The sequence below is a fragment of the Pseudorca crassidens genome, chromosome 12 (assembly GCF_039906515.1).
Source record: "Pseudorca crassidens isolate mPseCra1 chromosome 12, mPseCra1.hap1, whole genome shotgun sequence".
NCBI lineage: Eukaryota > Metazoa > Chordata > Mammalia > Artiodactyla > Delphinidae > Pseudorca > Pseudorca crassidens.
Window position 1 is genome coordinate 16,603,607 of NC_090307.1, and position 27,999 is coordinate 16,631,605.

Sequence of the window (27,999 nt, forward strand, 5' to 3'; positions counted from 1 at the left end):
CTCTGACTCACCAGTCTTGGGTCCACTTTTCTTATCACCTAACCCTCCTAACGAAGGAATGATACTCCTGCAGAGGCGCCAGCGCACAGTGGAAAGAGAACGAATCCAGAGGCCTGAAAACCGGGTTCATGGGCCTGACTGTGACGAGACCCTGTGAGGTCATTAACCTCTCCCTGCCTCAGTCGCCCCACCTGCCAAACAAAGGGCTTCCTCTACGTGATGTCTGCGACGTCATCTATCTGGACGTTTCCATTTTAAGGTAAAGGAACAAAAGCCAGTCTACGGGAGACACGTCACTGGACAAATGGCCGAAGTCAACAGCCTCTCAGCAGACAAAGCCGTCCTCCTCCTGTTTCTCTCAACGTAAGGCGGGGAGACTCCTTTGCTTTTCAGGTTCCAAGTTCTCATCTACACCGACACAAAGAAGCTGGCACAAGCTACCATGAAACCACCTCCTGCCACTACCTTCTTGCCTCTGCCGGGCTTTCACTCCGCAGCACAGACCACTTCGATCTCACGGAGCCCCCTGCTCTACAGCCCCTCGGGGGCGCTCACACCCACCCCCTGGCCGAGTCCCCATTCGGCTGCCACGGTGGGTGCGTGGAGGACCGGGGTCCTCAGCCAGCCCCACCCTGGGAGCAGGGTGCTGCCACCCCAGCTCCAGGCCGTGAACCCAGCTCAGCGGGCCTCCCCCTGTCTGCTGCGTCCCTGATCTGCCCTCTCCCGGGCAAGGAAGCTACAGGTGACCATTTCTGCTATCCCCTGGTCCCTGATTGGCAAACACGCAAGCCCCTAAGAGACCCGCAGTAGAATTCACCTAAGCTTACTCGCTAGGACATTAGGGATCAGAGAATACTAAAATACCAAGTTGGGAAGTAATGAGATACTTAAAAAAAAAAAAAATCTCCTTTACACAAAATGTTTACAGTACAAACCTCCAGTTCATTTTCATCAAAAATTTTAATCAAATCAATAGGAAGCAGTTCCGTGAATCCCTGAAAGAAAAAAAGAAAAGCACTCTCGACACCTTTTTCCTCGAAAGAGACAAATTTTACAGGATAAACAAGCTTATTTTGGTTAGCCAGGAAAAATACACTGTTCACTGATGATTTATATGACAGTATTCAGTAATTTTAGTTCAGATAAAAACAGCAGAGTCACAAAATAAAAGTTTAAAAAGCAGTAGACTCCAGAAGATCCAGGTACTTGAGTAATTTTTGAAATGTTATAAAAATATGGGTTGCTGCAGGCAGGCGGATTCCAAAAGCCACTTATGACACATTGCTGTGAGTCAGGGTGTTCTCAAAGGCACAGGCCACAGACGCGCAAGTGGACCATTTAAAAATAAGGCAAAGATGAAATACGAGAGGAGGCGGTGTGATGGGTGGAAAGGAGCCAGGGAGCACAGACAGCCTGCCCCGGTCCCCAGGCTAGGCACCACTGACTAGTGCAGTGACCTAGGACGGACGCTCCGTGTCACTGGGCCTCGCGTGTGGCCAGTTTCTGAAAGTGTGATCACCTGGGACAGGGCCGGGTAGGTTTCTCGTGTAAATACAGTATGAACCCTGCTGTTCTCCGGCGCCTCTAACTCACACGTTTCACCCTAAGTCCTGGAATTTTTCTGAGTGTTCTGCCTGGGCTGGCGCTACATTCACCATGAGCAGGTAACTGAACTGGGATGAACTGAAGAGAGCATCACCCAGCGAGAACCCTGCATCGATCGGTTCTTGTAATGTGCAGCTGGGACTTGTTCGCTTTAAGTGACTAATACCCATTATCAGGATTTAAAAAGGAATTGCGCTTTGGGTCCAAGGGAGCTGGTTTTTAAAATGAGGAAGCCCCTATTCTCTGCGAGGGGCCTCCCTCCTCAGGGACCTGGGAGTATCACTGACATTAAATACTTGGGTCTGAGAAGTAACCACTTCACACTTTAATAAGGTGAGGAATTATTCAGACAGCCACGAGGAAAGGGCAGGGGATTTAAAAAAAAAAGAAAAAAAGTGCGACCAATGAGGCGGAAGGCATTATCACGGAGGGATGGCGTGACTGGAAACTGTCCCGAGTCCTCGCATTTCTTAGAACCCGGCACTGCAGCAAAAGGCAGAGATGCTCCCAGCCTTCCCTGGGTACCACCAAAAGCTGCAGGATGATGGTTCTAGCCTCTGTGGGGGAACCTGCCCTTCTGGGTCAAGTCTGTAAAGATTTCTCTTTAAAAACAGTTAAGGCAAATTAAAAAATAAGAGCAGCAAAGCCAGAGAACACTGACCAAAAAAAGAAACAGACGAAAAGGTGGCAGTGCAGTGGCTCAACGCTCCTGCCCTGGAGACTGGAGATGCTGTGAGCAGCGCAGGCCTGACGTTCCTGCCCTGGGTCCCACACCCATGCCTGTCTCTGGGTGTGTGATCGCGTCTAATACCCTCCCTGCCCCCCAAGGAGGAGAACCGTCCTCTTTCAACCTAAAGGCACAGGCAAGACTCCCGGAGAACACGACTTACCTCCAAGAAGGCGTTCATTTGCTTTTGGACCCTGTTCACAAATCTCCACTGGATGACTAGGCTGTGGGAGGAAAATGGACAGCCCTTAACCACGTTGCTCATCACTCGTGGGCAGTTCTTTCCCCCCAGCTGCGACTGCTTCTCGTTAAGCGGGGCGGGGAGAAAAGCCCGACGGCGGCCAAGGAGAGGGAGGGCATATGCTGTGGCACGCGCTGCTCATTCATGGATTCTTTCCAGAATAATGAGCACATGTGGAACCTAAAATCTCACTGAGGGTTTCAGAAGAAAGACTGATTTCTTTTCTCCCCCCAGATCGAGGCTTCGTTTATCAAAGCTGCTTTATAAACGTGACTGTTTGGAGAAAAAGGGAAAATGGGGTTTGAACACATATGGATATGGGCATAATGCGTGCACACACACACGTATGTACACACCCACATTTATGTACAGACATGGACATATTTTAAGGGGAATACCCACTACAACGTAGTTTATCATATGATAATTCATTCTAGTATTCAACGTACTGATTTTCAAGGATGACATATAATTTATCAGTACTTTACCACGAATACTTTTATACCAACACTTGGAGGATTAATGGTAAAACCTCTTGGAGTCACAGACAGCCACTGAAACCACATTCCCTGTGACAATAGTGTACAGCAGAACTTACTGCCAGGCGAATCCACTTTGGATTCCCCCTAAGGCATTCTGTCATGAAATAGCACAAGGACCCTGTCATGAAGGGCTCTCACAGACGAGGTGGCACCATGGCAACGGCCCTCGAGGACCAGCCTGCTGCCCACTCACTGCTCAGAATATCAGGTTTGACCGGCTGTGCTGCAAGCACCAGCCCGATAGCCTACTTGCACCAGAGGATACGGGTGGCAGGGAGCAGCCGGGGATTTCTATCCTCCTTTTTGCAGTGAAGCTAGTGGAGGCGCCCCGCAATTTGAAACCTAAAAGAATTAACTGCAAAGAATGACGCACAACATGTATCACAAGGTGCAAATACTCAGTCTCTCAAACCTAGTCACCCGGGGGTGTTGCTAAAAATCTATTCGAAGTCTACACTTTCTGAATGAAGACAACGGTGCCTGTCAGGACGTCGTCTGCTTGCTGAGACTGTCCAAGCTCAGCACAAGTGCCAATTAAGGTGAACAGGCAAGAAATGTAGTATCTCACTTCTAGTTTCTGATTAAGTGTAGCAAGCTCTCAACTTGCAAGAGGAGAAGTCCATGCTTTGTCAGGGTCTCTAAGTAGAGACGCCAGCACGCTCCAATTCTTCCTGATTAGAAGGGAGAGTAGGTTTTTTGTTTTGTTTTGTTTTGTTTTGGCAGATGCTAAGGAAGGATGCTAAGATCCTCAGCCAGTTCTCTGAATTCAAGTCCTGTGATCAACTGTGATGAGAGAGGACGGAACCCGGCTTGCTGAAATGGAGTTCTGAATGCAAACATGGAGCCCAGGCCATGGCTGTAACCCACTAGATGAGCAGAAACTAGGATCCGGGAGCCGACCACCGTTAACGCTGACCTCATCCCTGTTCGAGGGCTAGCAAGGGCAACCTGGCAATCCTTGGAAGATACCAGAACGGTGAGCTCAAAGCATACGTATATACCAAAGAAGAAAATGTAAGCTGCCCAACTGTACCTTCTGCCCAGTACAGACTCCTAGGGTTACCCAACAGCTAGATTTCCAAAGGACTCAACATTTTGTCCCACCAAAGGACGCTGAGATTAAGAAAATTACAAACAGCAGGAACAATTCTTCATGTTTGCATGTGCTGAATTCTCCATATCCATTTTAACTCTTCTCCTACATTTTCATTATGGAAAAGAGGTCAGGAGAGAGATGGAATATGTTCTCTTCGGTTGTTCCCAATTTTACCCCAACCGGCTGTTGACACTGCTCCATTGTTGTAATTCTCCATTTTAGACGAGATGCCCACAGGCTCCCAGAGTATTTGCCAAGTTACTCAACAGTGGCCCCTTTCTCTCCTCCCACTGCTCCTCTGTATGGCAGCAACACGAAGTCATGACACAAGCCAAACTCTGCATCCCATAATTCAGCTTCCTATTAGGCCAAGCCAGAAAGGAACTCATACTGTTAAAAGCGTGTCCACAATCTGCACGAACTGTTCTGGCAAAGGACGGCAACCGAACATGCTGTTCAATTTAATGAAAGAAAAGGCTGTAAGTAAGTGTGTACGTACTCAATGTATTCCCTTTTGTTTTCATTTGTTACCATTATTTCTGACCCATTGGGCTTCAGATCCACTTGATATGTCTGTAATTACAAAGATAAAACAACATCACCATCATGAAGTTACTTTGCATATTATCACTGAGTAATAACGTCTTACTGTAAAAGGAAGATAGGTAAAATTTATTCAGAACTCTTTCCCAGCAAATGGGCTCTGTGTCCAAGAGAATGTCTAATGAGGCTTTTAAATTGTTAAGATGCTACACACGTAAAGATGTTATCATTGAAGGCAAATTATTTTATGGTTATTGATGAGTTTTAATTATTCTTCATACATTAGCAACAACAGAGAACAACAATTTTTCCATCTGCTATTGACTTATCAAGAAATTTAATTATCTTTAACGGAAAAGACAGGATACAACCATCAAGACTGCAGAGATCCAGATTTGTTGCTGAAAATTAGATTTTATAGCCATAAAAAAAAGATATGTGGAATTTCTTTCAAAGGAGCAAAACACAGGGACTTAAAAAAAGAAAGATGTTGAGAAAGTCAGGCTGAGGGATGACTCACCTGCCACCCCTGGGAAGCCCAGGCTTTGATGTGCATCCAGACGCCACCTCCTGGCTTGTCAGCCCCGAAAGCCCCTCCCCCAGCATGAGCCAGGAGTGAAAAGAGCAAAGCAGCTGAACTCAAGGCACAGCCTTCTCCTCTGCTCTGAGCCAGCCCTGGCTTAACATCAAAGGGTATAGAGCAATAAGTAGCAGAAGGGAAGGGAAGGGAAGGAAGAGGCTTACTGACCTAACAAATAAAATGTTTACTCTCATGGAAATTCCAGGGAAATAAAAAGGAAAAAAATACCACTCACAGCTCCCCTATTCAGAGGTAACCACATGTGTGTTCTGGTGGGATTCCTTGTGGTCTTTTCTCCCACATCCACCCAGCTACACCTGAGAGGAAGCCAGGCCAAGCCTGAGGGAGACGGTTCTCCAGGCGGCATCCACCACGAGGGACACAGATTCAAACCTGCAGCAGATCTCCTGCTTTGGCAGAGGCCCCTTTCCAGGGACCCCTCCCCAGCCCTGCCACACACGCGCGGGACAGACGGCCTCTCTGGCCTCAACATCAGATCCTGTTCCTCTCCAAACGTTTTCTCTGATGATGCACTTGATTATTGTTCCTTTTCACATGGAGACAGCCTTTTCAATCAAAGCCCACTGATCCTCTGTCTCGGCCCTTCATATTTTCTTCTCTGTCCTTTTTTCTGTTATTCGGGAAGGGATCTCGTTTCCCTCCCACGTGACTGAGCTCCACTTTCCACAACATCAATTCAACGTTTCTACTGTCTGCAGTACGGACTTTGTTTTTTCATTTTTTAACATCTTCATTGGAGTATAGTTGCTTTACAATGTTGTGTTAGTTTCTGCTGTACAACAAAGTGTATCAGCTGTATGTATACATATATCTGCATATCCCCTCCCTCTTGCATCTCCCCCCCACCCTCCCTATCCCACCCCTCTAGATGGTCATAAAACACCAAGCTGATCTCCCTGTGCTATGCGGCTGCTTCCCACTAGCTATTGGTTTTACATTTGGTAATGTAATATGTCAATGCTACTCTCTCACTTCGTCCCAGCTTACCCTTCCCCCTCTCCATATCCTCAAGTCCATTCTCTATGTCTGCGTCTTTATTCCTGTCCTGCCCTAAGGTTCTTCAGAACCAATTTTTTTTTTAGATGCCATATATATGTGTTAGCATATGATGTTTGTTTTTCTCTTCCTGATGTACTTCACTCTGTATGACAGACACTAGGTCCATCCACCTCACTACAAATAACTCAATTTCATTTCCATTTATGGCTGAGTAATATTCCATTGTATATATGTGCCACATCTTCTTTATCCATTCATCTGTCGATGGATATTTAGGTTGCTTCTTTGTCCTGGCTATTGTAAATAGTGCTGCAATGAACATTGTGGTACATGGCTCTTTTTGAATTATGGTTTTTTCAGGGTATATGCCAGGAAGTAGGCATGGAGGGAACCTACCTCAACATAATAAAGGCCATATATGACAAACCCACTGGCAACATCGTTCTCAATGGTGAAAAACTGAAACCATTTCCTCTAAGATCAGGAGCAAGACAAGGTTGTCCACTCTCACCACTATTATTCAACATAGTTTTGGAAGTTTCAGCCACAGCAATCAGAGAAGAAAAAGAAATAAAAGAAATCCAAATCAGAAAAGACATAAAACTGTTACTGTTTGCAGATGACATGATACTATACATAGAGAATCCTAAAGATGCTACCAGAAGACTACTAGAGCTAATCAATGAATTTGGTAAAGTAGCAGGATACAAAATTAATGCACAGAAATCTCTAGCATTCTTATACAGTCATGGCAAAAAATACAAAAGAGAAATTAAGGAAATACTCTCATTTACCACTGCAACAAAAAGAATAAAATACCCAGGGATAAACCTACCTAAGGAGACAAAAGACCTGTTTGCAGAAAACTATAAGACACTGATGAAAGAAAGACGATACAAACGGAGAGATATACCATGTTCTTGGATTGGAAGAATCAACATTGTGAAAATGACTATACTATCCAAAGCAATCTACAGAGTCAATGGAATCCCTATCAAACTACCACTGGCATTTTTCACAGACCTAGAACAAAAAATTTCACAATTTGTATGGAAACACAAAAGACCCCGGATAGCCAAAGCAATCTTGAGAAAGAAAAACGGAGCTGGAGGAATCAGGTTCCCTGACTTCAGACTATACTACAAAGCAACAGTAATCAAGACAGTATGGTACTGGCACAAAAAGAGAAATATAGATCAATGGAACAGCATAGAAAGCCCACAGATCAACCCACGCACATATGGTCACCTTATCTTTGATAAAGGAGGCGAGAATATAAAATGGAGAAAAGACAGCCTCTTCAATAAGTGGTGCTGGGAAAACTGGACAGCTACATGTAAAAGAATGAAATTGGAACACTCCCTAACACCATACACAAAAATAAACTCAAAATGGATTAAAGACCTAAATGTAGGGCCAGACACGATAAAACTCTTAGAGCAAAACACAGGCAGAACACTCTATGACATAAATCATAGCAAAATCCTTTTTGACTCACCTCCTAGAGAAATGGAAATAAAAACAAAAATAAACAAATGGGACCTAATGAAACTTAAAAGCTTTTGCACAGCAAAGGAAACCATAAACAAGACAAGAAGACAACCCTCAGAATGGGAGAAAATATTTGCAAATGCAGTATGGACTTTAATTGCTGCTGTATTTTCACTCTTCTTCAAATCCTTCCCTCCTGCCGGGTGCCCCCTTCCGGCTGCTGTCTTCCATTCCATCCAGTTGCCCCCGTGGTGACCTGCTCCTGTCCTGTGCAGGTCATGGCACTTTTTTGAAGATATTAAACAGTTCTGCTTAGGGAGTGGGATGGGAGGTCTCTTATAGTAACACATCTTTAGTTCTTTGACAATTATTTGGAGGTCTGTAAGCAGTATTCATTTACACTTTTGTAGTCGATTGTTTGGGGGTCTGTAGTCAGTATTCATTTACACTTTTGTAATATTTTTTAATAAGACAGTTTTTCTTTCTCCCCCCATTTATTCCTCAAAGATTGTCCTGCTGTTCCCTTCCATGAGGAGATTTTTCTATCAGATCCACACCAACTGACAAGTTAATAAATCCAAGCCCGGTTCTGGATTTTGAGAGGCTTTCAGTACAGTTCAGCTGTACTAGAACAGAATGTTTTCTGGGAGCTGCAATTTCCAGAGCTACTGAATGAGAGGGTCAACCACAGATGAGACAGGGTGGGGAGGGGAAAGGAGAAAAACACTTCTGGCGCCTCCAAAAGCAGCCCCCAGTGATGAAAACTGGCAGAATCAGCCAGCACTGCTGAGCGTAGAGAAACGGTTCTTATCAATGCTGGTGGTGAGGGTCTAACTGGTTCAACCTTTTGAAAAGATAATTTGGCAACAGGAGTCAAGATTTTAATGTGCATATGCCTTTTCATAATAATTTCTCTCTTAGGACTTATACCAAGAGAAAGAAATTGGTCAAGTGTACACAATGTATATTCCAGGATTACACTCATCATACTGTTTACATAGTGAAATACTGAAATGGCCTCGATGCTGACCACTAGGGCACGGTTAAAGAAGGTACAGTCTATGAAACGGAATTTGGTGTAGCCATTAAAATGGTATTTACTGACATGGAAAGGTACCTACAATATACTAAGTTAAAACTGTATACACTGTACAATTCCATTTCTGTTAAAAAGATAAAACCTTGTGTGTGTGTTTACAGAGAATCATTCTGGAAGATACAAATCAAAATTTTACTCGTGATTTTTCTCTAGGTGGTAGGAACTATGAGTGATTTTAATATGTGTTTATTGTACTGACTTTATTTTTATTACTAAGATTAATATTTTGCAATCAGATAAATAAAATTGTTTTTGAAAGAAAAAAAGAAAAACTAACACGACCGGACCATACTCTCTGTGCCGAGTAAGGAATCGTCGGCTGGGGCAGCCGTGGGTCACGTGGTTGATTGGGGCTCACGTGTAGGTCACATGGTTTCTCTGGGCAGGCAGGGAAGGGGGCCTCCAGGCCTGCTCCCTAAGCTGCTCCCTTAGAGTAAATCCTCCCCAAGCCCTAGGGGCCTCTCAGTCAGGCTTCCGCTGGTGTTCCACCCCCATCTCCCTCTCCTTACACACCACTTGCGGGCTGCTGTTCAAATTCCACTTTTTAAATTTTTTTTTTGCTGCATTGGGTCTTCGTTGCTGCGCGCAGGCTTTCTCTAGTTGCGGCGAGCGGGGGCTACTCTTTGTTGCGGTGCACGGGCTTCTCATTGCGGTGGCTTCTCTTGTTGCAGAGCACGGGCTCTAGGAGTGCGGGCTTCAGTAGTTGCAGAACGTGGGCTCAGTAGTTGTGGCATGCAGGCCCTAGAGTGCAGGCTCAGTAGTTGTGGCGCGTGGGCTCTAAGGTGCGGAGGCTTCAGTAGTTGTGGCACACGGGCATAGCTGCTCCGCGGCATGTGGGATCTTCCTGGACCAGGGATCGAACCTGTGTCCCCTGTACTGGCAGGCGGATTCTTAACCACTGTGCTACCAGGGAAGTCCCAAATTCCACTTTTTAAATATAGTTCTCGTCTTGTGTCTGAACTCCTTCCTCAAGGACCCAACATGAAGACACTAACACAGTGCCTGGCACACAGAAGGGGATTAATAAGTGTTCGTAGAAAAAAACTGCACTTTCTTGAAGTCTCCTGGCCCAAGTATGAACTCCTCTCTCTTCTTCGTAAAGACCACAAAGATCAGAGGAAGCTCCGGGATGCAGCTCTCACAGAACTGGACCCCTCTTCTGTGGCAAGTGACAACTTCAGATTCACACACATCTCCCCGATCTTCCTCAGATGCTTTATGACAAATGTCTGAGGAGTCCACCGAGAAAACTGGCTAGGTCAAATCAGGTATCCGGGACCCAGGCAGAGGAAGGCCTGACTGCTTCTGCTCGTGTTACTGGGCGCTGTCCTCATCCTCCCCAGCCTCTCCCAGCGGCCGGCCCACCTTTCTGCTTTCATGCTTCCTGCAGCTGCCACCAGCCCCACTTCCTTCACCTGGTCTTTGAGGAACTACCTCCTCACTGGGGTCTTGGTCTGGTTCTGTCCAGCTCCAGCCATGACCTCGCTCTGCCTCTCACCTCTCTCTCCTTCCTACTTCCAGCTTCTGCCTCTTCCCTTATTCCCTCTCCCCAACTCCGTGCTTCTCAGCCTTTTCCCCCATTAATTACCCCCCCAGGAGCCTTTTTAGACCCCCCAATTGCCCCTTCCCTCCCACGCAATCTTACCAAAGAGACCCACGGTGCACCGTGTTATGTTCTGTGGCCCCCTTGGAGGCCCACAAGCCATTGTAATGGCTGAGACTTCCTGTCCTCCAAGACAAAAAGTTGTCCAGTTTTTGCCCCCTAGGGGTGTCGTCTCCCCAGTTGAGAATGCGTGCCTTCACCCAACTCAGGCCAGGTCCTCAAGAATTTTCCGACAGGCTGCTGCCCATTCTCTTCCCCTCCCTACTGCCAGCTTCTTGGAAGTCCACACCGCTAGCGCCTCTTCAAAGCAACCAAATCAGGGGCTGCTCTGCTGACTCTGCCGTCAAGAACTTCTGCTTGGCGCAGCTCTAAGAGGATGTCTCCTCCTGGTGGGGCATGCGTGTGCAGGGCTGTACGTGAGTGTATGGTTGATTCTTTCTGTCTGGCATATGACGACTGTTCAAATATTGAAGTTTGTTCATCTGAAACATTGTTAGTAGGCCCCAGAAGCCAGCAGCTGCAGATTCTCACCAACCACAAAAAAAGCAGACTGGAAAAAAATGGCAACAGCTGCAATTTCATTACATGAAGTGACAGCTACCACCGAACTTCATGGCCTGGTATTTCTAACCATGGAATGAGAAAAAGAGAGCCTAAAAGCACTAAGGAAGGCCGACTGCACGCACATTTCACTTCTGTGGTAACTTCACTCTAGTGAAGAAATGACTTTATCTTTTTGCACAAGGAGGCGTGGGCTTCCTCTTGGGTTAGAAAATGGCAATGCACGGTCAGCAGTTTTGCAGAGGGCTGGGGGAGGGGGAGGCCTGCGCGGGCCTCTTGCTGATGTCCACATTTTTGGTTCAACACCTCTATTCTGAGTGTCTACCCTGTACCAGGCACTGCCAGGTGGCGAGTGCACAATGGTGAGCAAAAGGCAGACCCAGAGCAGCGAGCACCGAGACTGACTCTGATGGGAGAGAGAGATGCTAAACACATAACCATACAAATACATGCAAAGTCACCTATGGTACCTGCCATGGGGAGACACGGAAGGTACTCTGAAGTACTGTGGTCCTGGGTCAGAGCTGGCTTTGTCTGAACTGACGATGGGAGTGTGTTCCCCACTGAAGGAATGGCATGTGCAAAGGTCCTGCGGCAAGAAGGAGCTTGTTGTGTGCAAGAAGTCTCGTGGGACCAGACCCAGAAAGCACAAGGGGCAGCACTGATGCAAAGTGCACCTGGAGATGAACAGGCGGGGCCCAGCCACGCAGGACTTCATGAGGCAAATTAAGGACTTGGGTCTTTATCTTGACAGTGACAAAGTGGGAGACCTCTGCATGTTTTAAGCAGAGGAATGGAGTGATCATTTCACATTCTGAAAAGACCACTCTGCCATTGCAGGAGGCCAAAGGTGGATATAAAAAACCAGTTAGGAATCTACGAGAGAAGATGGTAGCTTAGGCTTGGGTACTGTTGCGGGGACAGACAAGGAGAACAGAGAGAACTGAAGAATAGGCGGGAGTCAAAATGAACAGGGCCTGGTGATGGATTGGATGTGGGAGATGAGATCAATGTGTGGCTGCTTAATTCACTCTACATTTCCTCCCAGAACGCAAAATAGATATGCTAGCTCCTCGTTAATCAGGTTTCACTCTCTAAAAAGGAAAGCCAGTAATTTCACAAATAGGGCACCTAATCATTATCTTACTCATCTCGTGAGTCTGTTTTGATTACTGCATTTACTCTACCTGATTCAATCCAAAGTCAGAAAAACCCACATTAAATGAGGAGGTTTAAGAATTGTTTTGAATGAACCATAGACATGAGCTATAACGACCATGAGAATCTTTATTAGACGTCTACCTAAAAATGCAAACATCTTGTCTGGTTTGTACTTATTAGGTAGAAACAGTTACATTTACCTGTAACTAAGGAAGGTTTAGTCTGCTTCTAACTTTGGCATCACTAATGTCTTCTGAATTGTGTTAAGTTAGTCATATGGATTTCTACAAGTGGATATAATATAAAGAGACCTTTTTTTCTTTGCATGTGACACCCAAGACTAATTTTAAATCTTCCTTAGTTCTTTACCCCTACTCCTCCCTACATGTGTTAAAAATGCAAAGAAGACACGGTTCTAGGATGGTTAGCCATGTGTTATCCTTTGAAAATTGGCAGTTAAGACCCTTAAATATGTCCAGCTTAAAAAAAAGTCATTGCAATTCCAATTATTTTGTTGTCTCACACTTGGAGCTTCCATTACTTATAACATTAAAAAAAAAACCTAGGCAGCATGATTCATTCCTTTGCTCACTAAGCATTTAGCAGCCATCGCTACACACCGGGCACTGGAGAAACCAAGGAGGCCTCAGGGGGCTCACAGCGGGCGGCAGGCCGGGGATGGCTGGAGGACAGAGCGTTATGGCGGGGGAGGGGAGGATGGGTCGGCAAGGAGAGGGCGCCACGCAGCCAGTGACAGGGCACGGGGCATCCTGGGGGACGCCGAGGCAGGCCCCCCACGGCTGTGAAGGTGAGAGGACGGAGGTGTTGGGAGGGAAGGTAAAGGTGGGCAGCGAGGGGTCCTAAGCCGTGCAGGAAAGGTTTTAATTCACACTGAAGTGCACAGGCTGGCCAGTGAAGAATGTGTGTCGAGCAGAAGAGTTACAGGTCCAGGTTTGCTCTTCAGAACCACTACATCCGGAGCATATGTGTGGAGGCATCAGAGAACGGACTGGAGTGAGGGGCGATGTAGGGACCAGGGAGACTGCTACCCGACACAGCCAAGGAACCGGCAGAGCCTCAACAAGGGGAGGGTGCAGACAAGGGGAGCGATGAGCAGGCTGGGGCTAGAGGACGCAGCGACCGGCTGGACACGGAGGGAGAGGGACGATTCCAAGGGGACTCCAGTTTCAGGCCGGAGGGGAGGGTGTGGCCACTGGTTAGACCGGAGTAGAGATGGGGGGTCGGGAGGAGGAAGTGGCTTTTTCAGTTCGGGGACCTGTGGGTCTTTCAGGAGACACGGCTCAGGAGGCAGCCGAAGCAGGGGGAATCTGGACGCTAGAGGAAGGGTGTGGGCTGCAGGTAAGAGGCTGGCGGTGAGCAGCACAGAGATGTGCAGAGTGAGGCCGCCCAGCGAGCGACGGCAGGACAAGGAAAGAAGTGGGCAGGGGAGCATCAGCGTGGCGGGGCCAGCAGAGCAGCAGGGCTTAGGGGAGGTGGAAGGAGAAGAGCGGAGCGGGGTGGGGAGTGGGGAGAAGGGGTGAAGTGGGGGTGACTTGCAGGGGCTTCAGGGGAGGGAGCAGTGGAGGAAGGAAGCAGACAAGGGCCAGAACCCATTTACATTCAGTGCTGGGCAGGGGGGCCACCGCTAACCTGGAGGGGACAGCTCTGGGCGTGGTGCAGAAGAGATTTCCCTCCCCCACCCCACGACAGGACTCCCACAAGGACAGCAGTGTCCATCGGTCTGTGAAGGTTTGGGGGCATGAAACACAGTACGGAGCGAAAAAGGATGGGGAGGGCAAAATGAGATTCTTAATGGACTCGGTGATGATTTCCATTAATCCCAGGGTCTCTCTCATTCCTGGTGCCTCAACTCAACCAACCAGGAAGGAAAGAAAACACAGACTCCCTGAGACCCACCCACTTCTGGGACTCACACGAGTGACGGTTTCCTGGCCTGAGCGGATGTAACAAGTGATTCTGGTATGTGTGATCACGTTCCTTCGCAACAGTTTTTACCCCAGGTGTCATTAATTTCTTTATATCCAGCGGCACCAGCTTCTTTTTTCTAAGACTGCGAACCCAAGAGGGCAGGGACCTGATTTCCTTACCTCACCTATAAAACTGAGCACAGCATCGTGAAACGACAGCCAACGTGAGCACACTTTCTGGACAGCGGAGCACACTTGCAATCATCTCTGAAGCAATAAAGAACCGATCAATGTCACGTTCCATTAGCAAGCCTTAAAACGGGCTCCATGATCTCATGAACGCCAAGGCCACGTACACTTGGTCTGGTAGATGGGAACTCTCTCTGGGCTTTTGTGAAAGGACAGGTACCAGGGGTTGGATAATCCTGAGAAGTCCTTCCCAAAAGCATCGTTATCACCGGGGGACAAATGAACCAAAGGTTTCAGGTTGAAGACAAACACATCCTACAGAACTTTAGGATGAGGATGAGAATTCCAAGAAGGCAACTTTATCTCTGAAATTGATCTTTATGGTTAATCCAGCCTTAAAGACAGTATTGGTGCAAAGCAAGAAGGAATGTTAGAAAACCCTGAGCCTGCTGAGCCCCCAAAGACAAACTTCACCATGACAAGGGAACCATTAAAGCAGAGGGAAAAAAACCAAGGCCCCCCCCCCCAGGCATCACCTACTCCTGGTCATGTATTTATATCACTAAGTAAACATTTACACTATTTTTTTGAAGTATCCAAATTTTAAAACCGAGGCACAGGGCTTCCCTGGTGGCGCAGTGGTCGAGAGTCCGCCCGCCGATGCAGGGGACACGGGTTTGTGCCCCGGTCCGGGAGAGGCCACAACAGTGAGAGGCCTGCATACCGCAACAACAACAACAACAAAAACCCAAAAAACCAAGGCACAAACATTCACATTCAGATCTGCTTTAGATGTGAGAAGTAGGTGCTACTTCACACACCAGAGGCCTTAGAATTTCTCTAACTTTGCAGGAAGAGAGGCAGTTGTAATTGGGACTTGGCTTCCTGGCATGACAATAAGATACTGATACAATCAGATGATAATTAGCAAAGACTCAAAGAAGCAAAGACTCTTTGAAAGTCCAGGGGGAGCTCGTGGGGTTACCCACACATACCTGCCCAAAGTTTTCTTCATCAATGCAAAACATAAGGTCCAGTTCAGTCGGATCGTTTTCTAAGATCCATTTCAAAGAGTTGTAGTATTCACTATCCTACAGAAATGACACAAAAATTAAAATTAAGCATTTTTTCCCAAAACACACACTCATTTCTTTAAATAATTATGTCCTTTAAATGTAATTCCATCCAGAATCTCAAGAAATGCATGAGTCACTAATATGTTTCCAGCTCTACCCCAAACCTTCTCTTCCACTTTAATTAAAAAATACAAACTAAAAAACTGCTTTGGTAGTAACAGGGGTTTGTAGTTGGATCCTGTCCTCTGTCAAGAGGAAGCAGCCTGCTCTGGATGGCCGTCATAACATTACGGAACTGAACATGTAGAGATGAACATACTCCCCATCTTTTAAGAGTGAAAATATCAGAGGAAAGGAGGAAGGATAGAGAATGCTCTACTTAAATACCAATGGTTTCAAGTTATGCCCCTTCCTGTGCTTCCAGCACTCTCTGCAAGTCACTGTGAGCAAACAGGAAGAGGCTGCCCTGGTGTCAGAACACAGGCCCTGAGAGCCTGGACTCCTCTGTCTCTTGGGCAGCCCCAGGGGCTCGACGAAGACCAAACAGAATGTGTGCACCGACTGTCAACATGGCGAATAAAATTACTTTAGACTTGAAGAGAGATTTTTATACTCCTAGCCTCCTCACCATACAGTAACAAAAGCATAAAGGCTAAGCTAAAGGTAAAAGCTGGAGAGAAACTCGACACGGGTACCGTGGATACACAGAGCTGCCCGCCCGGGGAAAACCCAGCTGAGTGGACTTGTGTGCACTGCTGGCCTTCTACTCTCCTTCCACACCCAGAGGATGAGCTGTGAGGGAGGGGTGCACGGCCATATACCCAACTACACAACACATACAGTCAACACGGCAGCGAGGCTGAGGGGAGGAAGATGCTTTCTGACTCAAGTGACAGAACGTGAAAGCAGAGCTGCAAACACCCCAAATGGACGAAGATGCTTCCTGATGGCCCTGTGTGTGGCCGGTGAATGGTGAGAGGTGAGAGGTGAATGGTGGGAGTACAGGTAAATTAAACGAAAAACAGAAGCAAAAGTATACCAGGAAAAGAGCATCAACTTTTGTTCTTTATAGAAAAGCCTTTCAACTCTAAAATGGTCAGCCTAGATTAAATAAGTTAAATGCAACATGAAAACCCAAATCAAAAGTTAGCAATTATTTTCTAACTTTTCCTTCCTCTCCTACACTGTAGTGGTCCCTTACCCTTCTTCCGTATCTGGGATGAGTATAAACAGTCTTCCCTTCATCTGCTGTTTTTGTCTGGCTCCCTGCCATTTTTTGAGGTCGGAAAGCAGAGGGATAGCGGATGAACCTCTAAGTGTGCAGTATTAGCAGTTTTCCATGGAAAACAAGGGCAGCAATGAGGTCTCCAAATGACCCTTGGATTTAATTTGGTCAAACCAGTTCCGAGTAAGCAGAGGTAACTGAGATGTGGGTGTACCCACCCTAAATACCACGACTCTAGGAAATGTGAAGAATGATTTGCTTATTAAAAAATTTAGGGAGATAAGTTAGCCTCTTGAACAATCCCTGTTGTCCATACTGAATGGCGACGCCCATAAAAATTGCTGTGACTACAACATGGTCTTGGCTGCCTTCCCATAATGCACAAGCTGCTGGTGCGGCCCGCGGGAGTGACCTCTGTTTACTCACCACAGACTCCATGTCATTCAGAGTTATCTGCTTCCCCAGCATCATCTTGTAAAACGGTCGAATGAAGAAACCTAAAACGCGGTGAAAACTGAGTTAGTTTCAAATCTTTGACGATGCTGTGCATCCGAGCATGAAATAAAAGATGAACCTGCTTTCATCTGAATGAGAGACCGGGACAGAACAATCGAGGGTTTTCTACAGTAAGATGAGGGCCTGGTTTGGGACAGGGTTGGGGGAAGGGGTTTAGGAAGGAGGGCAGTTATACTAACAGAGATGGTACAGCAGAGGGGTGAGGTCAGCAAGGCTGCTGGAGGTGACAAATGAGCTTCAGGCACAATCAGGAATCTGTAGTGCAAACAGGGCGCACGCACGGGGGGAGAGAAGGGCACTCCCAGCAGAGGGACAAGACCCGGGACTCGCCAGGACCGAAGCACAGGGCATCCCGGGCAGACAGGCCAGAGGAGGGACTGGGCAGGGAGTGTACAGCTTACACGCTGCCCAGGGCCAAGGGGAGTCACTGAAACGCCAGGGGGCAATTCCACCTGCATTTCAATGTCATCGCTTGGGCAGTAATGGGAAGAGCAACTGAAAGGGACAGACAGGAAGGAAACGAGGGAGGCCGTTCAGAAGGCTGTGCAGTCTTCCCGGGCCGGGTGATGACGGCCTGAGGGAGGCGAGGGCGGTGGCAATGCCAGCACGACTGCGCAGCTGCCCTGCAGGGACCCCACTTCACCCCGTCCCAGGCAAGTCAGCGTCACACGCCTCCTGACACAGGCGCCCCTGGAACCTCAGTCCTCCCCCTTCACCCTCAACTCCCATCCTCAGCGCCCCCTCCAGGTCTAACCAGCCTCCCTCGCAGCCCGTTCCCGCTCCCACTGGCTTCGGTGCGGCCCTGCGGCTGCGGCTCAATGCCCCTGCTGTCTGGGGGGTGAAGCCACAGAAGGGAGCAGGGGCTGATCTGATGCGCAGCGTGTCTGCTCTGCCTCCAGGGCCGTTCATGGTCCCGGGAAACAAAGACACTGCTGGCCACACACCTGGGGGGCATTCGGGCACTTCTTGCAATTCCCGAGGACACGGTTACCTCCTATCTCCTTTTGCAGCAGGGACCTAGATGCCCCCATCACTACTCCAGGCAGCCTTGACTCCTGGCCCGTCCTCGCTCTTCTGAAACGATCCCAGCTTCTAAGTGCACCAACCCCACCGCAGCCTCCTGGCGAGGCTAATGCCGGTAAAGCGCTCCCCCCCAGAGACCTCCGTGTGCTCCCTTCTGCCGGACTCTGGACCCATGTTTCCCGTACCCTCACTAGAACATCGGTCCCCTGAGGTCAGGATCTCAGCTTAAACTTTCTCTATTTCCCCTGTAGCAACTAAGAACGTCTTCTTTCTCAGCAGAAGGTACATAACGGCCGTTCTAATAATCTATGGCATGACTCCCGTGCTGCAAATTAAAATACATTCACTGTATATACCTATACAGAGTGAGAACAGTTTCCCCCTAATCAGAAAAAAAAGGGTTTACTCCTGCCACCAGCCCCGCCCCCCGTAAAAAATACAATGTTGAAATTAGAGGATCAACATCAGCTAGCCATGACCAGTAAAAATTTATTAAAGGAGAAAGTACACAGGGTACATCAACTAGCATAGCTAAGGTTCCACAAATGCAGTTCCCATAATTCTCCTGGAAATCTCTCTCTCCAGTAACTGCAGTGTCAATCTTAATCTTGATCTGTCTTCTACTCTCAACCACTTCACACCTAAATTCTTCAAAAATATTTCTGATTCTCTCTCCTCACTGATGATTTCTGTAATGTTCTCTTAAGGGCACTACTTTTTCAATGACCAAATCCATAAGAAGTCTCTATTATAGGCCTATTGATTCAGCCAGGGAGGGGGGTTTCACTCCTGACTTCCAAGGTACCTTGAAATTCTTGGTACTTTGCATGACTTACATGCTTTAGATAATAATGAGATTATTCTGTGCCATCTGTTTCAGCAGTGATCCCAGGGGTCAAGGTCTTAGCTGAGTTCTAACACTGCTTTGAAATTATTTACAGTCTCTTCACATTCAAAAAAATGGTAATTTGGGGACAAACAGGACAGTGGCAGGATACTGGCTGAATTAGACCGTTTTAATGAACTTTTCAATCAATACTTTCCATCTGTCATCAAATCTAGTTCCTGCTAAAGAAATGTTATTCTGGAAAACATAGAAAATGCACAAATACAGAATGTTCTGTGCTTCACACTTAAGTTTTTCAAATAAAAACCTTTTTCAAACTGTGTGTAGACACTATGTCTTCAGTGCTCAGATTAAGATGACACCAGGAAAAAAAAGCACCTTCATTATGGACAAAACATTAAAGAAACTACTGATTTACAGAGGGAGAACCAGTGAAGCACTTTTGCTTAAAACCTATGATGTGAAAGATAAGACACCTGATAAGAGACCACAGACAGCACTGTCCAATTTTTATTACTTCAACACTTTTTAATAACTTACCATCTAAAAGTTTCCCATGAAATACTGCCAGACCAGCAACTCTTCCAATAAAAGTGAAATAGGACAAATGATCTTCATTACAGAGGCCTGAATTGGGATTGATCTGAAGTGTGTAGTTGTCCCTTTTTAGGGAGGGAGAGAGAGAAAAAGAAAGGTGGTAAATAAATGCAATAAGTAAGAAATGCAAGAATTTGAATTTTCCAGTGCTGCCTGTCAGTAAGCTTTTACAGTGCGCCTACAAACACCCTGTACCTGACAGGTAAGGCATAAAAGCCAGACAACGGGGCTTATTTGGTTAGCCCTTTTCCGTGACCAAGGACGGAGGTCTACTGGAGCTGGTGAATATGCCGTCATGTTAAACCGTGAGAAACTGGATCTCTGACTACTGTTGATCGACAAAAATCTCAATTTCATACGGTTCAGCCAGGTATTTGGGGAAGCTGAGAAGCCCCACATACCAAAGGGGCTGGACAGGGATTCCCAGCTACGTGTGAGTGCAACAGGTTGTCTCTGTGAGAAAGGGGGTTAACTCCCTTAAGAAGCTTTTGGTTTGGGGATTAAAATTTTTCCCAGGGGTCCAACCCCTGATCCATCTGACCAGCATTCTGCCCTGAGAGGCCTGGAGGCCACTGGTAGCAACATACGGCTGTCCCAACAGTGCAAACCTCACGAGGTTGACGTACACCTCATCGCCCTTCTTTGATCTCACCATCAGGAGGATCGGTGGTTTGCAAAATGGGCTCCGGGGCCAGATTCTTCTGGGGGCAGCTTTGGGAATGTGGGTAAGAGGTGCAGATCTCGCCTCTGGATCCTCCCCTCCACTTCAATGGCTTTTATCAATTTTACAAAATGGGAAATTCTTGGCCAGAGCATCGGAGAAGAACACTGAGGCTGCCTTCCAAAAGAGCTCCCAGGAGACCGGCACCAGGGGGAAGACACGGGAGAACCCTTGTGCCTGCAGAGCACAGGCTGCTTTTCAAGGTCAACTGTTTTACTGGGGGCTCGGGTCCTGCCTAAGCCTCTGGAGAAGCCACAGCCTGGAGGAGGAAAGGGTGGCCTTGCGAGTAGCAGTGTTTGATTCCCGAGAAAGCAATGGACTCTGCCTCGGTCTGCACGCCTGGCAGTGATGAAATCCTAATGCACGGTGGGGTGGGCGTGGTCCTTTGGATGCTAAAGGACGGGTCCTCAGTTTGCCTTTAAGTAATTTGACTTCAGAAACTATTCTTGTTCATAAGACAACAACCTTCTGAATTCTGACAGTGACAAATTCTCCTAAATTAACATAACGTTATGGATGAAAATTGCCTTGTTCCTTACCGTTAAGTACCCAACACATTTTCAATCTCAATTACATGAACACAACAGACAAGAGAAGAATTATTTTTAGGTGTTCACAGAGTACGTTAGTTCACCATGAAGAGTCAGACCTGTTCTAGACTTACAGGGGCTGGCGGGGAGGGGCTGAAATCAGCAGTGTTAATTCGCCTCTGAGCGAGCTGCTTATTCTTTCATTAAGTTTAAATTCATGAAGAATAAAACTGCTTCAGTGCGGACACCTTCTGAATGCACTCCAGACACTTACGTTGCAGAGTACTCGAACAGACCGTAATAGGGGTTGAACATCTCTTTGGACAGTAAGAAGAACCATTCTCTGGCCACGCCCCCGTAGTCCAGACCTTTTTCTGATTCAAATTCAATCCACAGCCTAGCTTTCAGGACATCTGGTCTTTTCACAGACATGATTCTCCGATAGGACTCTTCAAATATGTTATTTCTGTGAAGTTTCATTTCAAACCTATTTGGAATATCAGCCTAAAAACAAGAGAAAAAAAACCCCACACACCATCAGACAGTAAATATACACCTTACTTCCTAACAGAAAAAAAAAACAAAAACAAAGAGCAGAAATGATGGCAGCCTTCAAATAAACAAGCAATGATGAATGGTTCCAACCGAAACTCTCTCCTTTCTAGATTGTTCTTCACACAGACAGAAAGCCTGTGTCAGGAGGAGACACACAGCATCCACCAGCAGGTGTCAGACTGAGCCAGCAACACGCGCTGCAGAAGAAACTATGCTGAGTGAAGACAGTCATCCTCTCTCCCTTTTATAAGCAACTGTGGGGCACTTATCTGCCCACTGGCAACTGAAATATGGTCAACTCTGTATACTGTTTTAGTCAAAGTCCAGGGGATTAAAACCCATAGACAATCCCCACCTGGCCAGGCTGGGATGACCCTCAGCCCTGGTAAGGGACTCCAGCTGGTAGCTGTGACCATGATGCCTACAAGCTAGTTCTGTTGCCATGGGGAGTGGGACCCTGATTATCACGGCCAAGTTGTGGGAAAGCATCCCAAAGGCAACAGTTACTAAACGTGAAAATGAAAAAGCACTTGACTGAAGTTGTGAATAACTGCTTCCTGGCAAAACAGGTCCAGCGTCAGCTTTGCCAGGATGATGGATCTACAGAGTCAGTTTCCAGGCAGAAGGTACCACGGTGCAAGTGCCACAAAGTGAGACAGCGTGATGTCTACAGTCATCACATCACTGGAGGAAATGCAGGCGGCGCACAAAGAAACACTGGAATTCCACAGGTTCAAATGTGAGTCATTTCAGAAGGAGTTACCCAGGAGCTCCTTGAGTCAGGATGTTAGAAGAGAGAACAGAACCCGTAAGAGGGAGCTCCCCAAGGCAGAGGCTGTGTTTCAAGCGTCTCTGCATCCCCAGTGCCTCGTCCATAGCAGAGGCCAGGAAAATGAGGCATCAGCTGAGGGAGTGGAGCGGGGTGGGGGAGATGGGGAAGGAACACAGGCAAATGGGGGTGATCTGAGCTGCAGCTTTCCCCAGTGAGGAAGCCAAGAAATGGTGACGGGAACAAAAACACCCCCAAAATAGTGAAGGCACAAACTTAGGAGAAAACTGGTAAAATTTACACCAGAGAGGTGAAATCAGAAAGTAAAACAGAAGACACAGTATTAAAGCATCTGGGGAGAGATGTTAGTAGAAAATATAATATTGTATTTTAAAACACTGCCTGTAAAAAGCCTTACAGGGTTTCTCAGTTTTGTCAGAATCTTAACGGGTTTCCTAGTAAGAATTTTAATCTGAAAATTACACTTGGTCTTAATATGTCAAATATTATAAATTATATTTTTGTTGTACATATCATCATTAAAACTGTATTTCTGAATGTAAAGGGACTTGAACATTTTTCGAATTAGGATCTAGATTTTATTAAATAGGATAGCCATAATTGATTGCACAGGCTTCTCCACAATTTTTCACTAGTTCCTGAATTATTTTATACCTCATAAAAATCATTTCTATTTTTTAATGTATTACATAAGAAATTACCTTCAGGTAATTTGATATGTAATACTCAGTTAATCTTCACTTACCATGTCTGTTAAAAAGAAAATTCAGATTGAAGATCCAGGTGGATCAAAGTGCAGTGAGAAAAGGAAGGTCATATTTTTAGTATACACGTAACAGTAAGAAACGAGGTGTTCTCAGTGAAGTAATTTGGGTAACTTACAAATGACTAAAACAGCATTTTTGGAAGATATGTACTCACAGGTTTCTTTAATTTCTTCCTAAAGTAGTCATATTTCTGCTTAAATTCTCTGGAGTAAGGAACAGCCTGGAAGACAAATGTATAAATATAGATAATATGAACAACATGTTTGAAATTTTATGCGTACTAAGCCAACGTTCAGAAAATTTCATGAATCATGAACCTGAAAATCGTCACTCTCCACATAACCACTGAAATTTACATAATGTCTATGTAGCACATGCGAACGTTCTAGAAATGATTAAGGTTAATCAGCACTGAATAGGGCTTTCACCCCTGAAAACAACAATACAGATATTCAAGAAATCATTTAGAGGTATTATACATAAACTGAATAGACTTTCCATGTGACTTCTGTCTGAATATGCATCAGGGTACATTGTAATCTTTTTATAGGTTGTAGTTTAGGTAAGTTATTGGCTATCATACTTTAACACACAACTCCAAATGACCTACACTGTCATCCAGAAAAGACTGATTGTGCTTTAAAAATCTTTGGGAGACGAATAGCCAAAGCAACCTTGAGAAGGAGAAACGGAGCTGGAGGAATCAGGCTCCTACACTTGAGACTATATTACAAAGCTACAGTAATCAAGACAGTAAGGTACTGGCACAAAAACAGAAATACAGATCAATGGAACAGGATAGAAAGCCCAGAGATAAACCCACACACATATGGTCACCTTTGATAAAGGAGGCAAGAATATATAATAGCGAAAAGGCAGCCTCTTCAACAAGTGGTGCTGGGAAAACTGGACAGCTACATGTAAAAGAATGAAATTGGAACACTCCCTAACACCATACACAAAAATAAACTCAAAATGGATTAAAGACCTAAATGTAAGGCCAGACACTATAAAACTCTTAGACGAAAACATAGGCAGAATACTGTACGACATAAATCACAGCAAGATCCTTTTTGACCCACCTCCTAGAGAAATGGAAATAAAAACAAAAATAAACAAATGGGACCTAATGAAACTTAAAAGCTTTTGCATAGCAAAGAAAACCATAAATAAAACGAAAAGACAACCCTCAGAATGTGAGAAAATATTTGCAAATGAAGCAACTGACAAAGGATTAATCTCCAAAATTTACAAGCAGCTCATGCAGCTCAATATCAAAAAAACAACCCAATCCAAAAACAGGCAGAAGACCTAACTAGACATTGCTCCACAGAAGATATACAGATTGCCAACAAACACATGAAAGGATGCTCAACATCACTAATCACTAGAGAAATGCAAATCAAAACTGCAATGAGGTATCACCTCACACCAGTCAGAATGGCCATCATCAAAAAATCTACAAACAATAAATGCTGGAGAGGGTGTGGAGAAAAGGGAACCCTCTTGCACTGTTGGCGGGAATGCAAATGATACAGCCACTATGGAGAACAGTATGGAGGTTCCTTAAAAAACTAAATATAGAACTACCATACGACCCAGCAATCCCACTACTGGGCATATACCCTGAGAAAACCATAATTCAAAAAGACACATGCACCCCAATGTTCACTGCAGTACTATTTACAATAGCCAGGACACGGAAGCAACCTAAGTGTCCATCGACAGATGAATGGATAAAGAAGATGTGGCACACATATACAATGGAATATTACTCAGCCATAAAAAGAAACGAAATTGAGTTATTTGTAGTGAGGTGGATGGACCTAGAGTCTGTCATACAGAGTGAAGTAAGTCAGAAAAAGAAAAAATACCGTATGCTAACACATATATATGGAATCTAAAAAAAAAAAATCAAAATTGGTTCTGAAGAACCTAGGGGCAGGATAGGAATAAGGACGCAGACATAGAGAATGGACTTGAGGACACGGGGAGGGGGAAGGGTAAACTGGGACAAACTGAGAGAGTGGCATGGACATGTATACACTACCAAATGTAAAACAGATAGCTAGTGGGAAGCAGCCACATAGCACAGGGAGATCAGCTCAGCTCAGTGCTTTGTGACCGCCTAGAGGGGTGGGATAGGGAGGGTGGCAGGGAGACGCAAAAGGGAGGGGATGTGGGATATGTGTATACATATAGCTGATTCACTTTATTATACAGCAGAAACTAACACAACATTGTAAAGAAATTATACTCCAATAAAAATGTTAAAAAAAAATATCTGGGAGAAAAGCAACAAGCAGAAAGGCAAGCGAACTGATACACTTGTCAAGGAAGAAAACTGGGTAAACAGCACGTTGGAAAAGTCCTCATTTTAGGAGTTGACTATTTAGAGGTCGTGGGCAAGGATTTCTTTAAATCTGGAATGCTGTATCTATGGAGCAGAGTGACGATACCACAGGAGTGAGCTCAGTCACTGAGCTAACATTATTCATAAGTTCTGGAATCTCTTCAGGCAAAGTAATTACGTTTTTATACAGTCATTTAAATATTCGGTACTTGCTATGACGTCAAGTAGCTTACAGTATCCGAGAGTCGGAGCTGTGACTTCAGGCGATGGAAAAGGCTTACAATTTTTTTATGAAGCAGAAAGGATTGCTTACGCACACACCTGGATGTAACTGTGACAGCCTCACAGTCAGAACAACTCGTTGCTTTTTAGCGCATACTGTGAATTTGGGCAAGAATACTTCTGCTGATATCATTTTGTGCTACATTAATAAAATATGCTGATCCTTTGCAAAGTGTCTCCAGCCTCGAAACCTTACACCTTCACCATGCTTACTCCTGACAGGAAAGAGGAGACATGAAGAACAAAAGCTTCCTCCCTTCAGACTGTTTTAAGACATGGTCATACAAATAATAAGTAAGGCAAAACAAAAACATGTTACTGGGAGGGAGACGCAAAAGGGAAGAGATATGGGAACATATGTATATGTATAACTGATTCACTTTGTTATAAAGCAGAGACTAACACACCATTGTAAAGCAATTATACCCCAATAAAGATGTTAAAAAAAAAAAGTTACTACTCTCATAGAAAACAATGATCATGTCAGTATTTTGCTTTGTAATTCAAGAGCAAAAGACAACATATTTAAGTATCTTAAGAACATTCTAAAGACAATACTACCTACGGTCTGTTCTTAGTTTTTAATTTTTAAGCGAGTCTTCATGTGCCTCTTCACTGAACATTAGATTTGACTACATATCGTATTTATTTTGGGCAGTGTTTAGTCTGATGAAACACTGTAAGAATTCTGATTCCAGAAAAGGTAGACATTTTATCACTATCTGGACAACCACCAACCTAAGGAAAAGGATACAATGGTCTGACATAAGCCAATAAAGGCATTATCATGCTTTCTGCTCTGTAGCTTTTTTAGAAGCTATTGTGAGCAATAGGTAATAAGAAATAAATGAATACATAGTGGTAAACGCTAGGTGGAAAAATGATAGAGTTCCTCAGTGGTTGTTTTACATGGGATGGTTGGGGAAGGCAGCTCTGAGAAAGGGAAACCTGAGCAGAAACCAGAATGACAGGAGGGAACAAACCATGACAGGAACAGTGAGTTCTCAAAAGAGGAAAAGTATGTGATGTTCTTAGCTATGATTAACTGTAATAGAAGAAAATTAAGCTGAAAAAAAAAAAAAGATTTCCTTTTATTATCTCATGCCAGCTTCAGAAGACATGACTTCCAGGGCAGACTCAACTGCCAGCTAGCTCTGTGATATAACTTCTCCACTCCGGAATTCCTTTACAGTTAAGCAGAAAGACTTGACTAGTCAAATTTTAAGGCTCTTCCCTTTCCAAAAATCTGTGATTCCCAGCAATTACTTTTTGTTTTTGTTTCCCTGCCTGAAAACATTGAAAAAAGGGTTAAACATTCATCACTGTGAATGCAAGTTCAACTGTCTTAAATGACAAGTTTCCCAAGGAATCTATTTCAAAGTGTTGCCCCCCGCCCATGGTATCTCTGCCTTTGTCTGGCGTGTAACCTGGTGGGTGCTGACTAGATGTTGGTGGAAATCAGTACTGAGATATTTCTGGTCTTTCTTCTTCTGGGGAATGATGCATGAAAGTTGAGAAATACCCCTCCTCCTCCAATACTCATCTTTTCTCTCTAGGGGTCGTTCTTATGATGGCCTAAGAAGAGTAGGTTTTTATATTCTTCTCCTGAAAAGATTCCAACAACATACCAGGATAAAGACATCCATACGTTGCAGCCTCTGAAGAGAATTACATTTCTGCATTGGACAGGCCAAATTATTCATTCTCTCTTGAAAATCTGGCATCTTATTTTCTTACATGCAATATAATGTGTAAAATAAGCTATTTAAAGAATTAACATATCTGTTGATTAAAGTTGCTCTCTATGAAATATGCATTCTTTTTTGAACAAAGTGAAAACCTGACATTGTGTAAGTGGGGTCTAAAGGTTTTCATGCCATTATTGTCCATTACGGACACCAGAGCTCCTTGCAGAGGAGGGCTCAGGCCTGACACGGAGACGTCGGTAAATCCGGCACATCTGGGGCTCTGGCCTGGATTCTGACATGTGCCAAACTTTTGGCAATTAGCTTTCTGAGCTGCTGACAAATTGGGAATCCCAACTTCTTCCCTACCATGCTGAGAGGATGGCTGTGAGTTTCAAAGCAGTTGATTATAAAGTTCTTGAATAAGTATGAAGTGTTACACAAGCGTGAGATAGTGTTCTTGAGTAGCAACTACAAATAGCACTTCATGTTTCTAATGCTTTTCATGGTGATGCCTGTCATACAGAGAGCATACTGACTCACAGTAATGCCACAGAAGGGTCCCCTCTCCCCTAATATGTAGGTACTTTTAAAACTTGGGAAAAAAACTCTAGGTACCAGATATGCAGAAAGACAAAATTAAAGA

The 27,999-nt window shown here is 45.2% G+C and overlaps 1 protein-coding gene across 13 annotated transcripts in view; it reads right to left on the reverse strand.

Moving 5' to 3' along the window:
* NEDD4L (NEDD4 like E3 ubiquitin protein ligase) overlaps positions 1-27,999 on the reverse strand; it is a 342,926-nt gene that overhangs the window by 12,707 nt on the left and 302,220 nt on the right. For all 13 annotated transcript variants that reach the window (XM_067698964.1, XM_067698965.1, XM_067698967.1 and 10 more), the window contains 8 exons: positions 23,188-23,253; positions 21,196-21,425; positions 19,614-19,735; positions 17,114-17,184; positions 15,382-15,477; positions 4,711-4,784; positions 2,496-2,556; positions 936-995 (listed from right to left, as the gene is read on the reverse strand). In XM_067698964.1, coding sequence (XP_067555065.1) covers positions 936-995; positions 2,496-2,556; positions 4,711-4,784; positions 15,382-15,477; positions 17,114-17,184; positions 19,614-19,735; positions 21,196-21,425; positions 23,188-23,253 — 780 coding nt within the window. The remainder of the gene's footprint in view (positions 1-935; positions 996-2,495; positions 2,557-4,710; positions 4,785-15,381; positions 15,478-17,113; positions 17,185-19,613; positions 19,736-21,195; positions 21,426-23,187; positions 23,254-27,999) is intronic.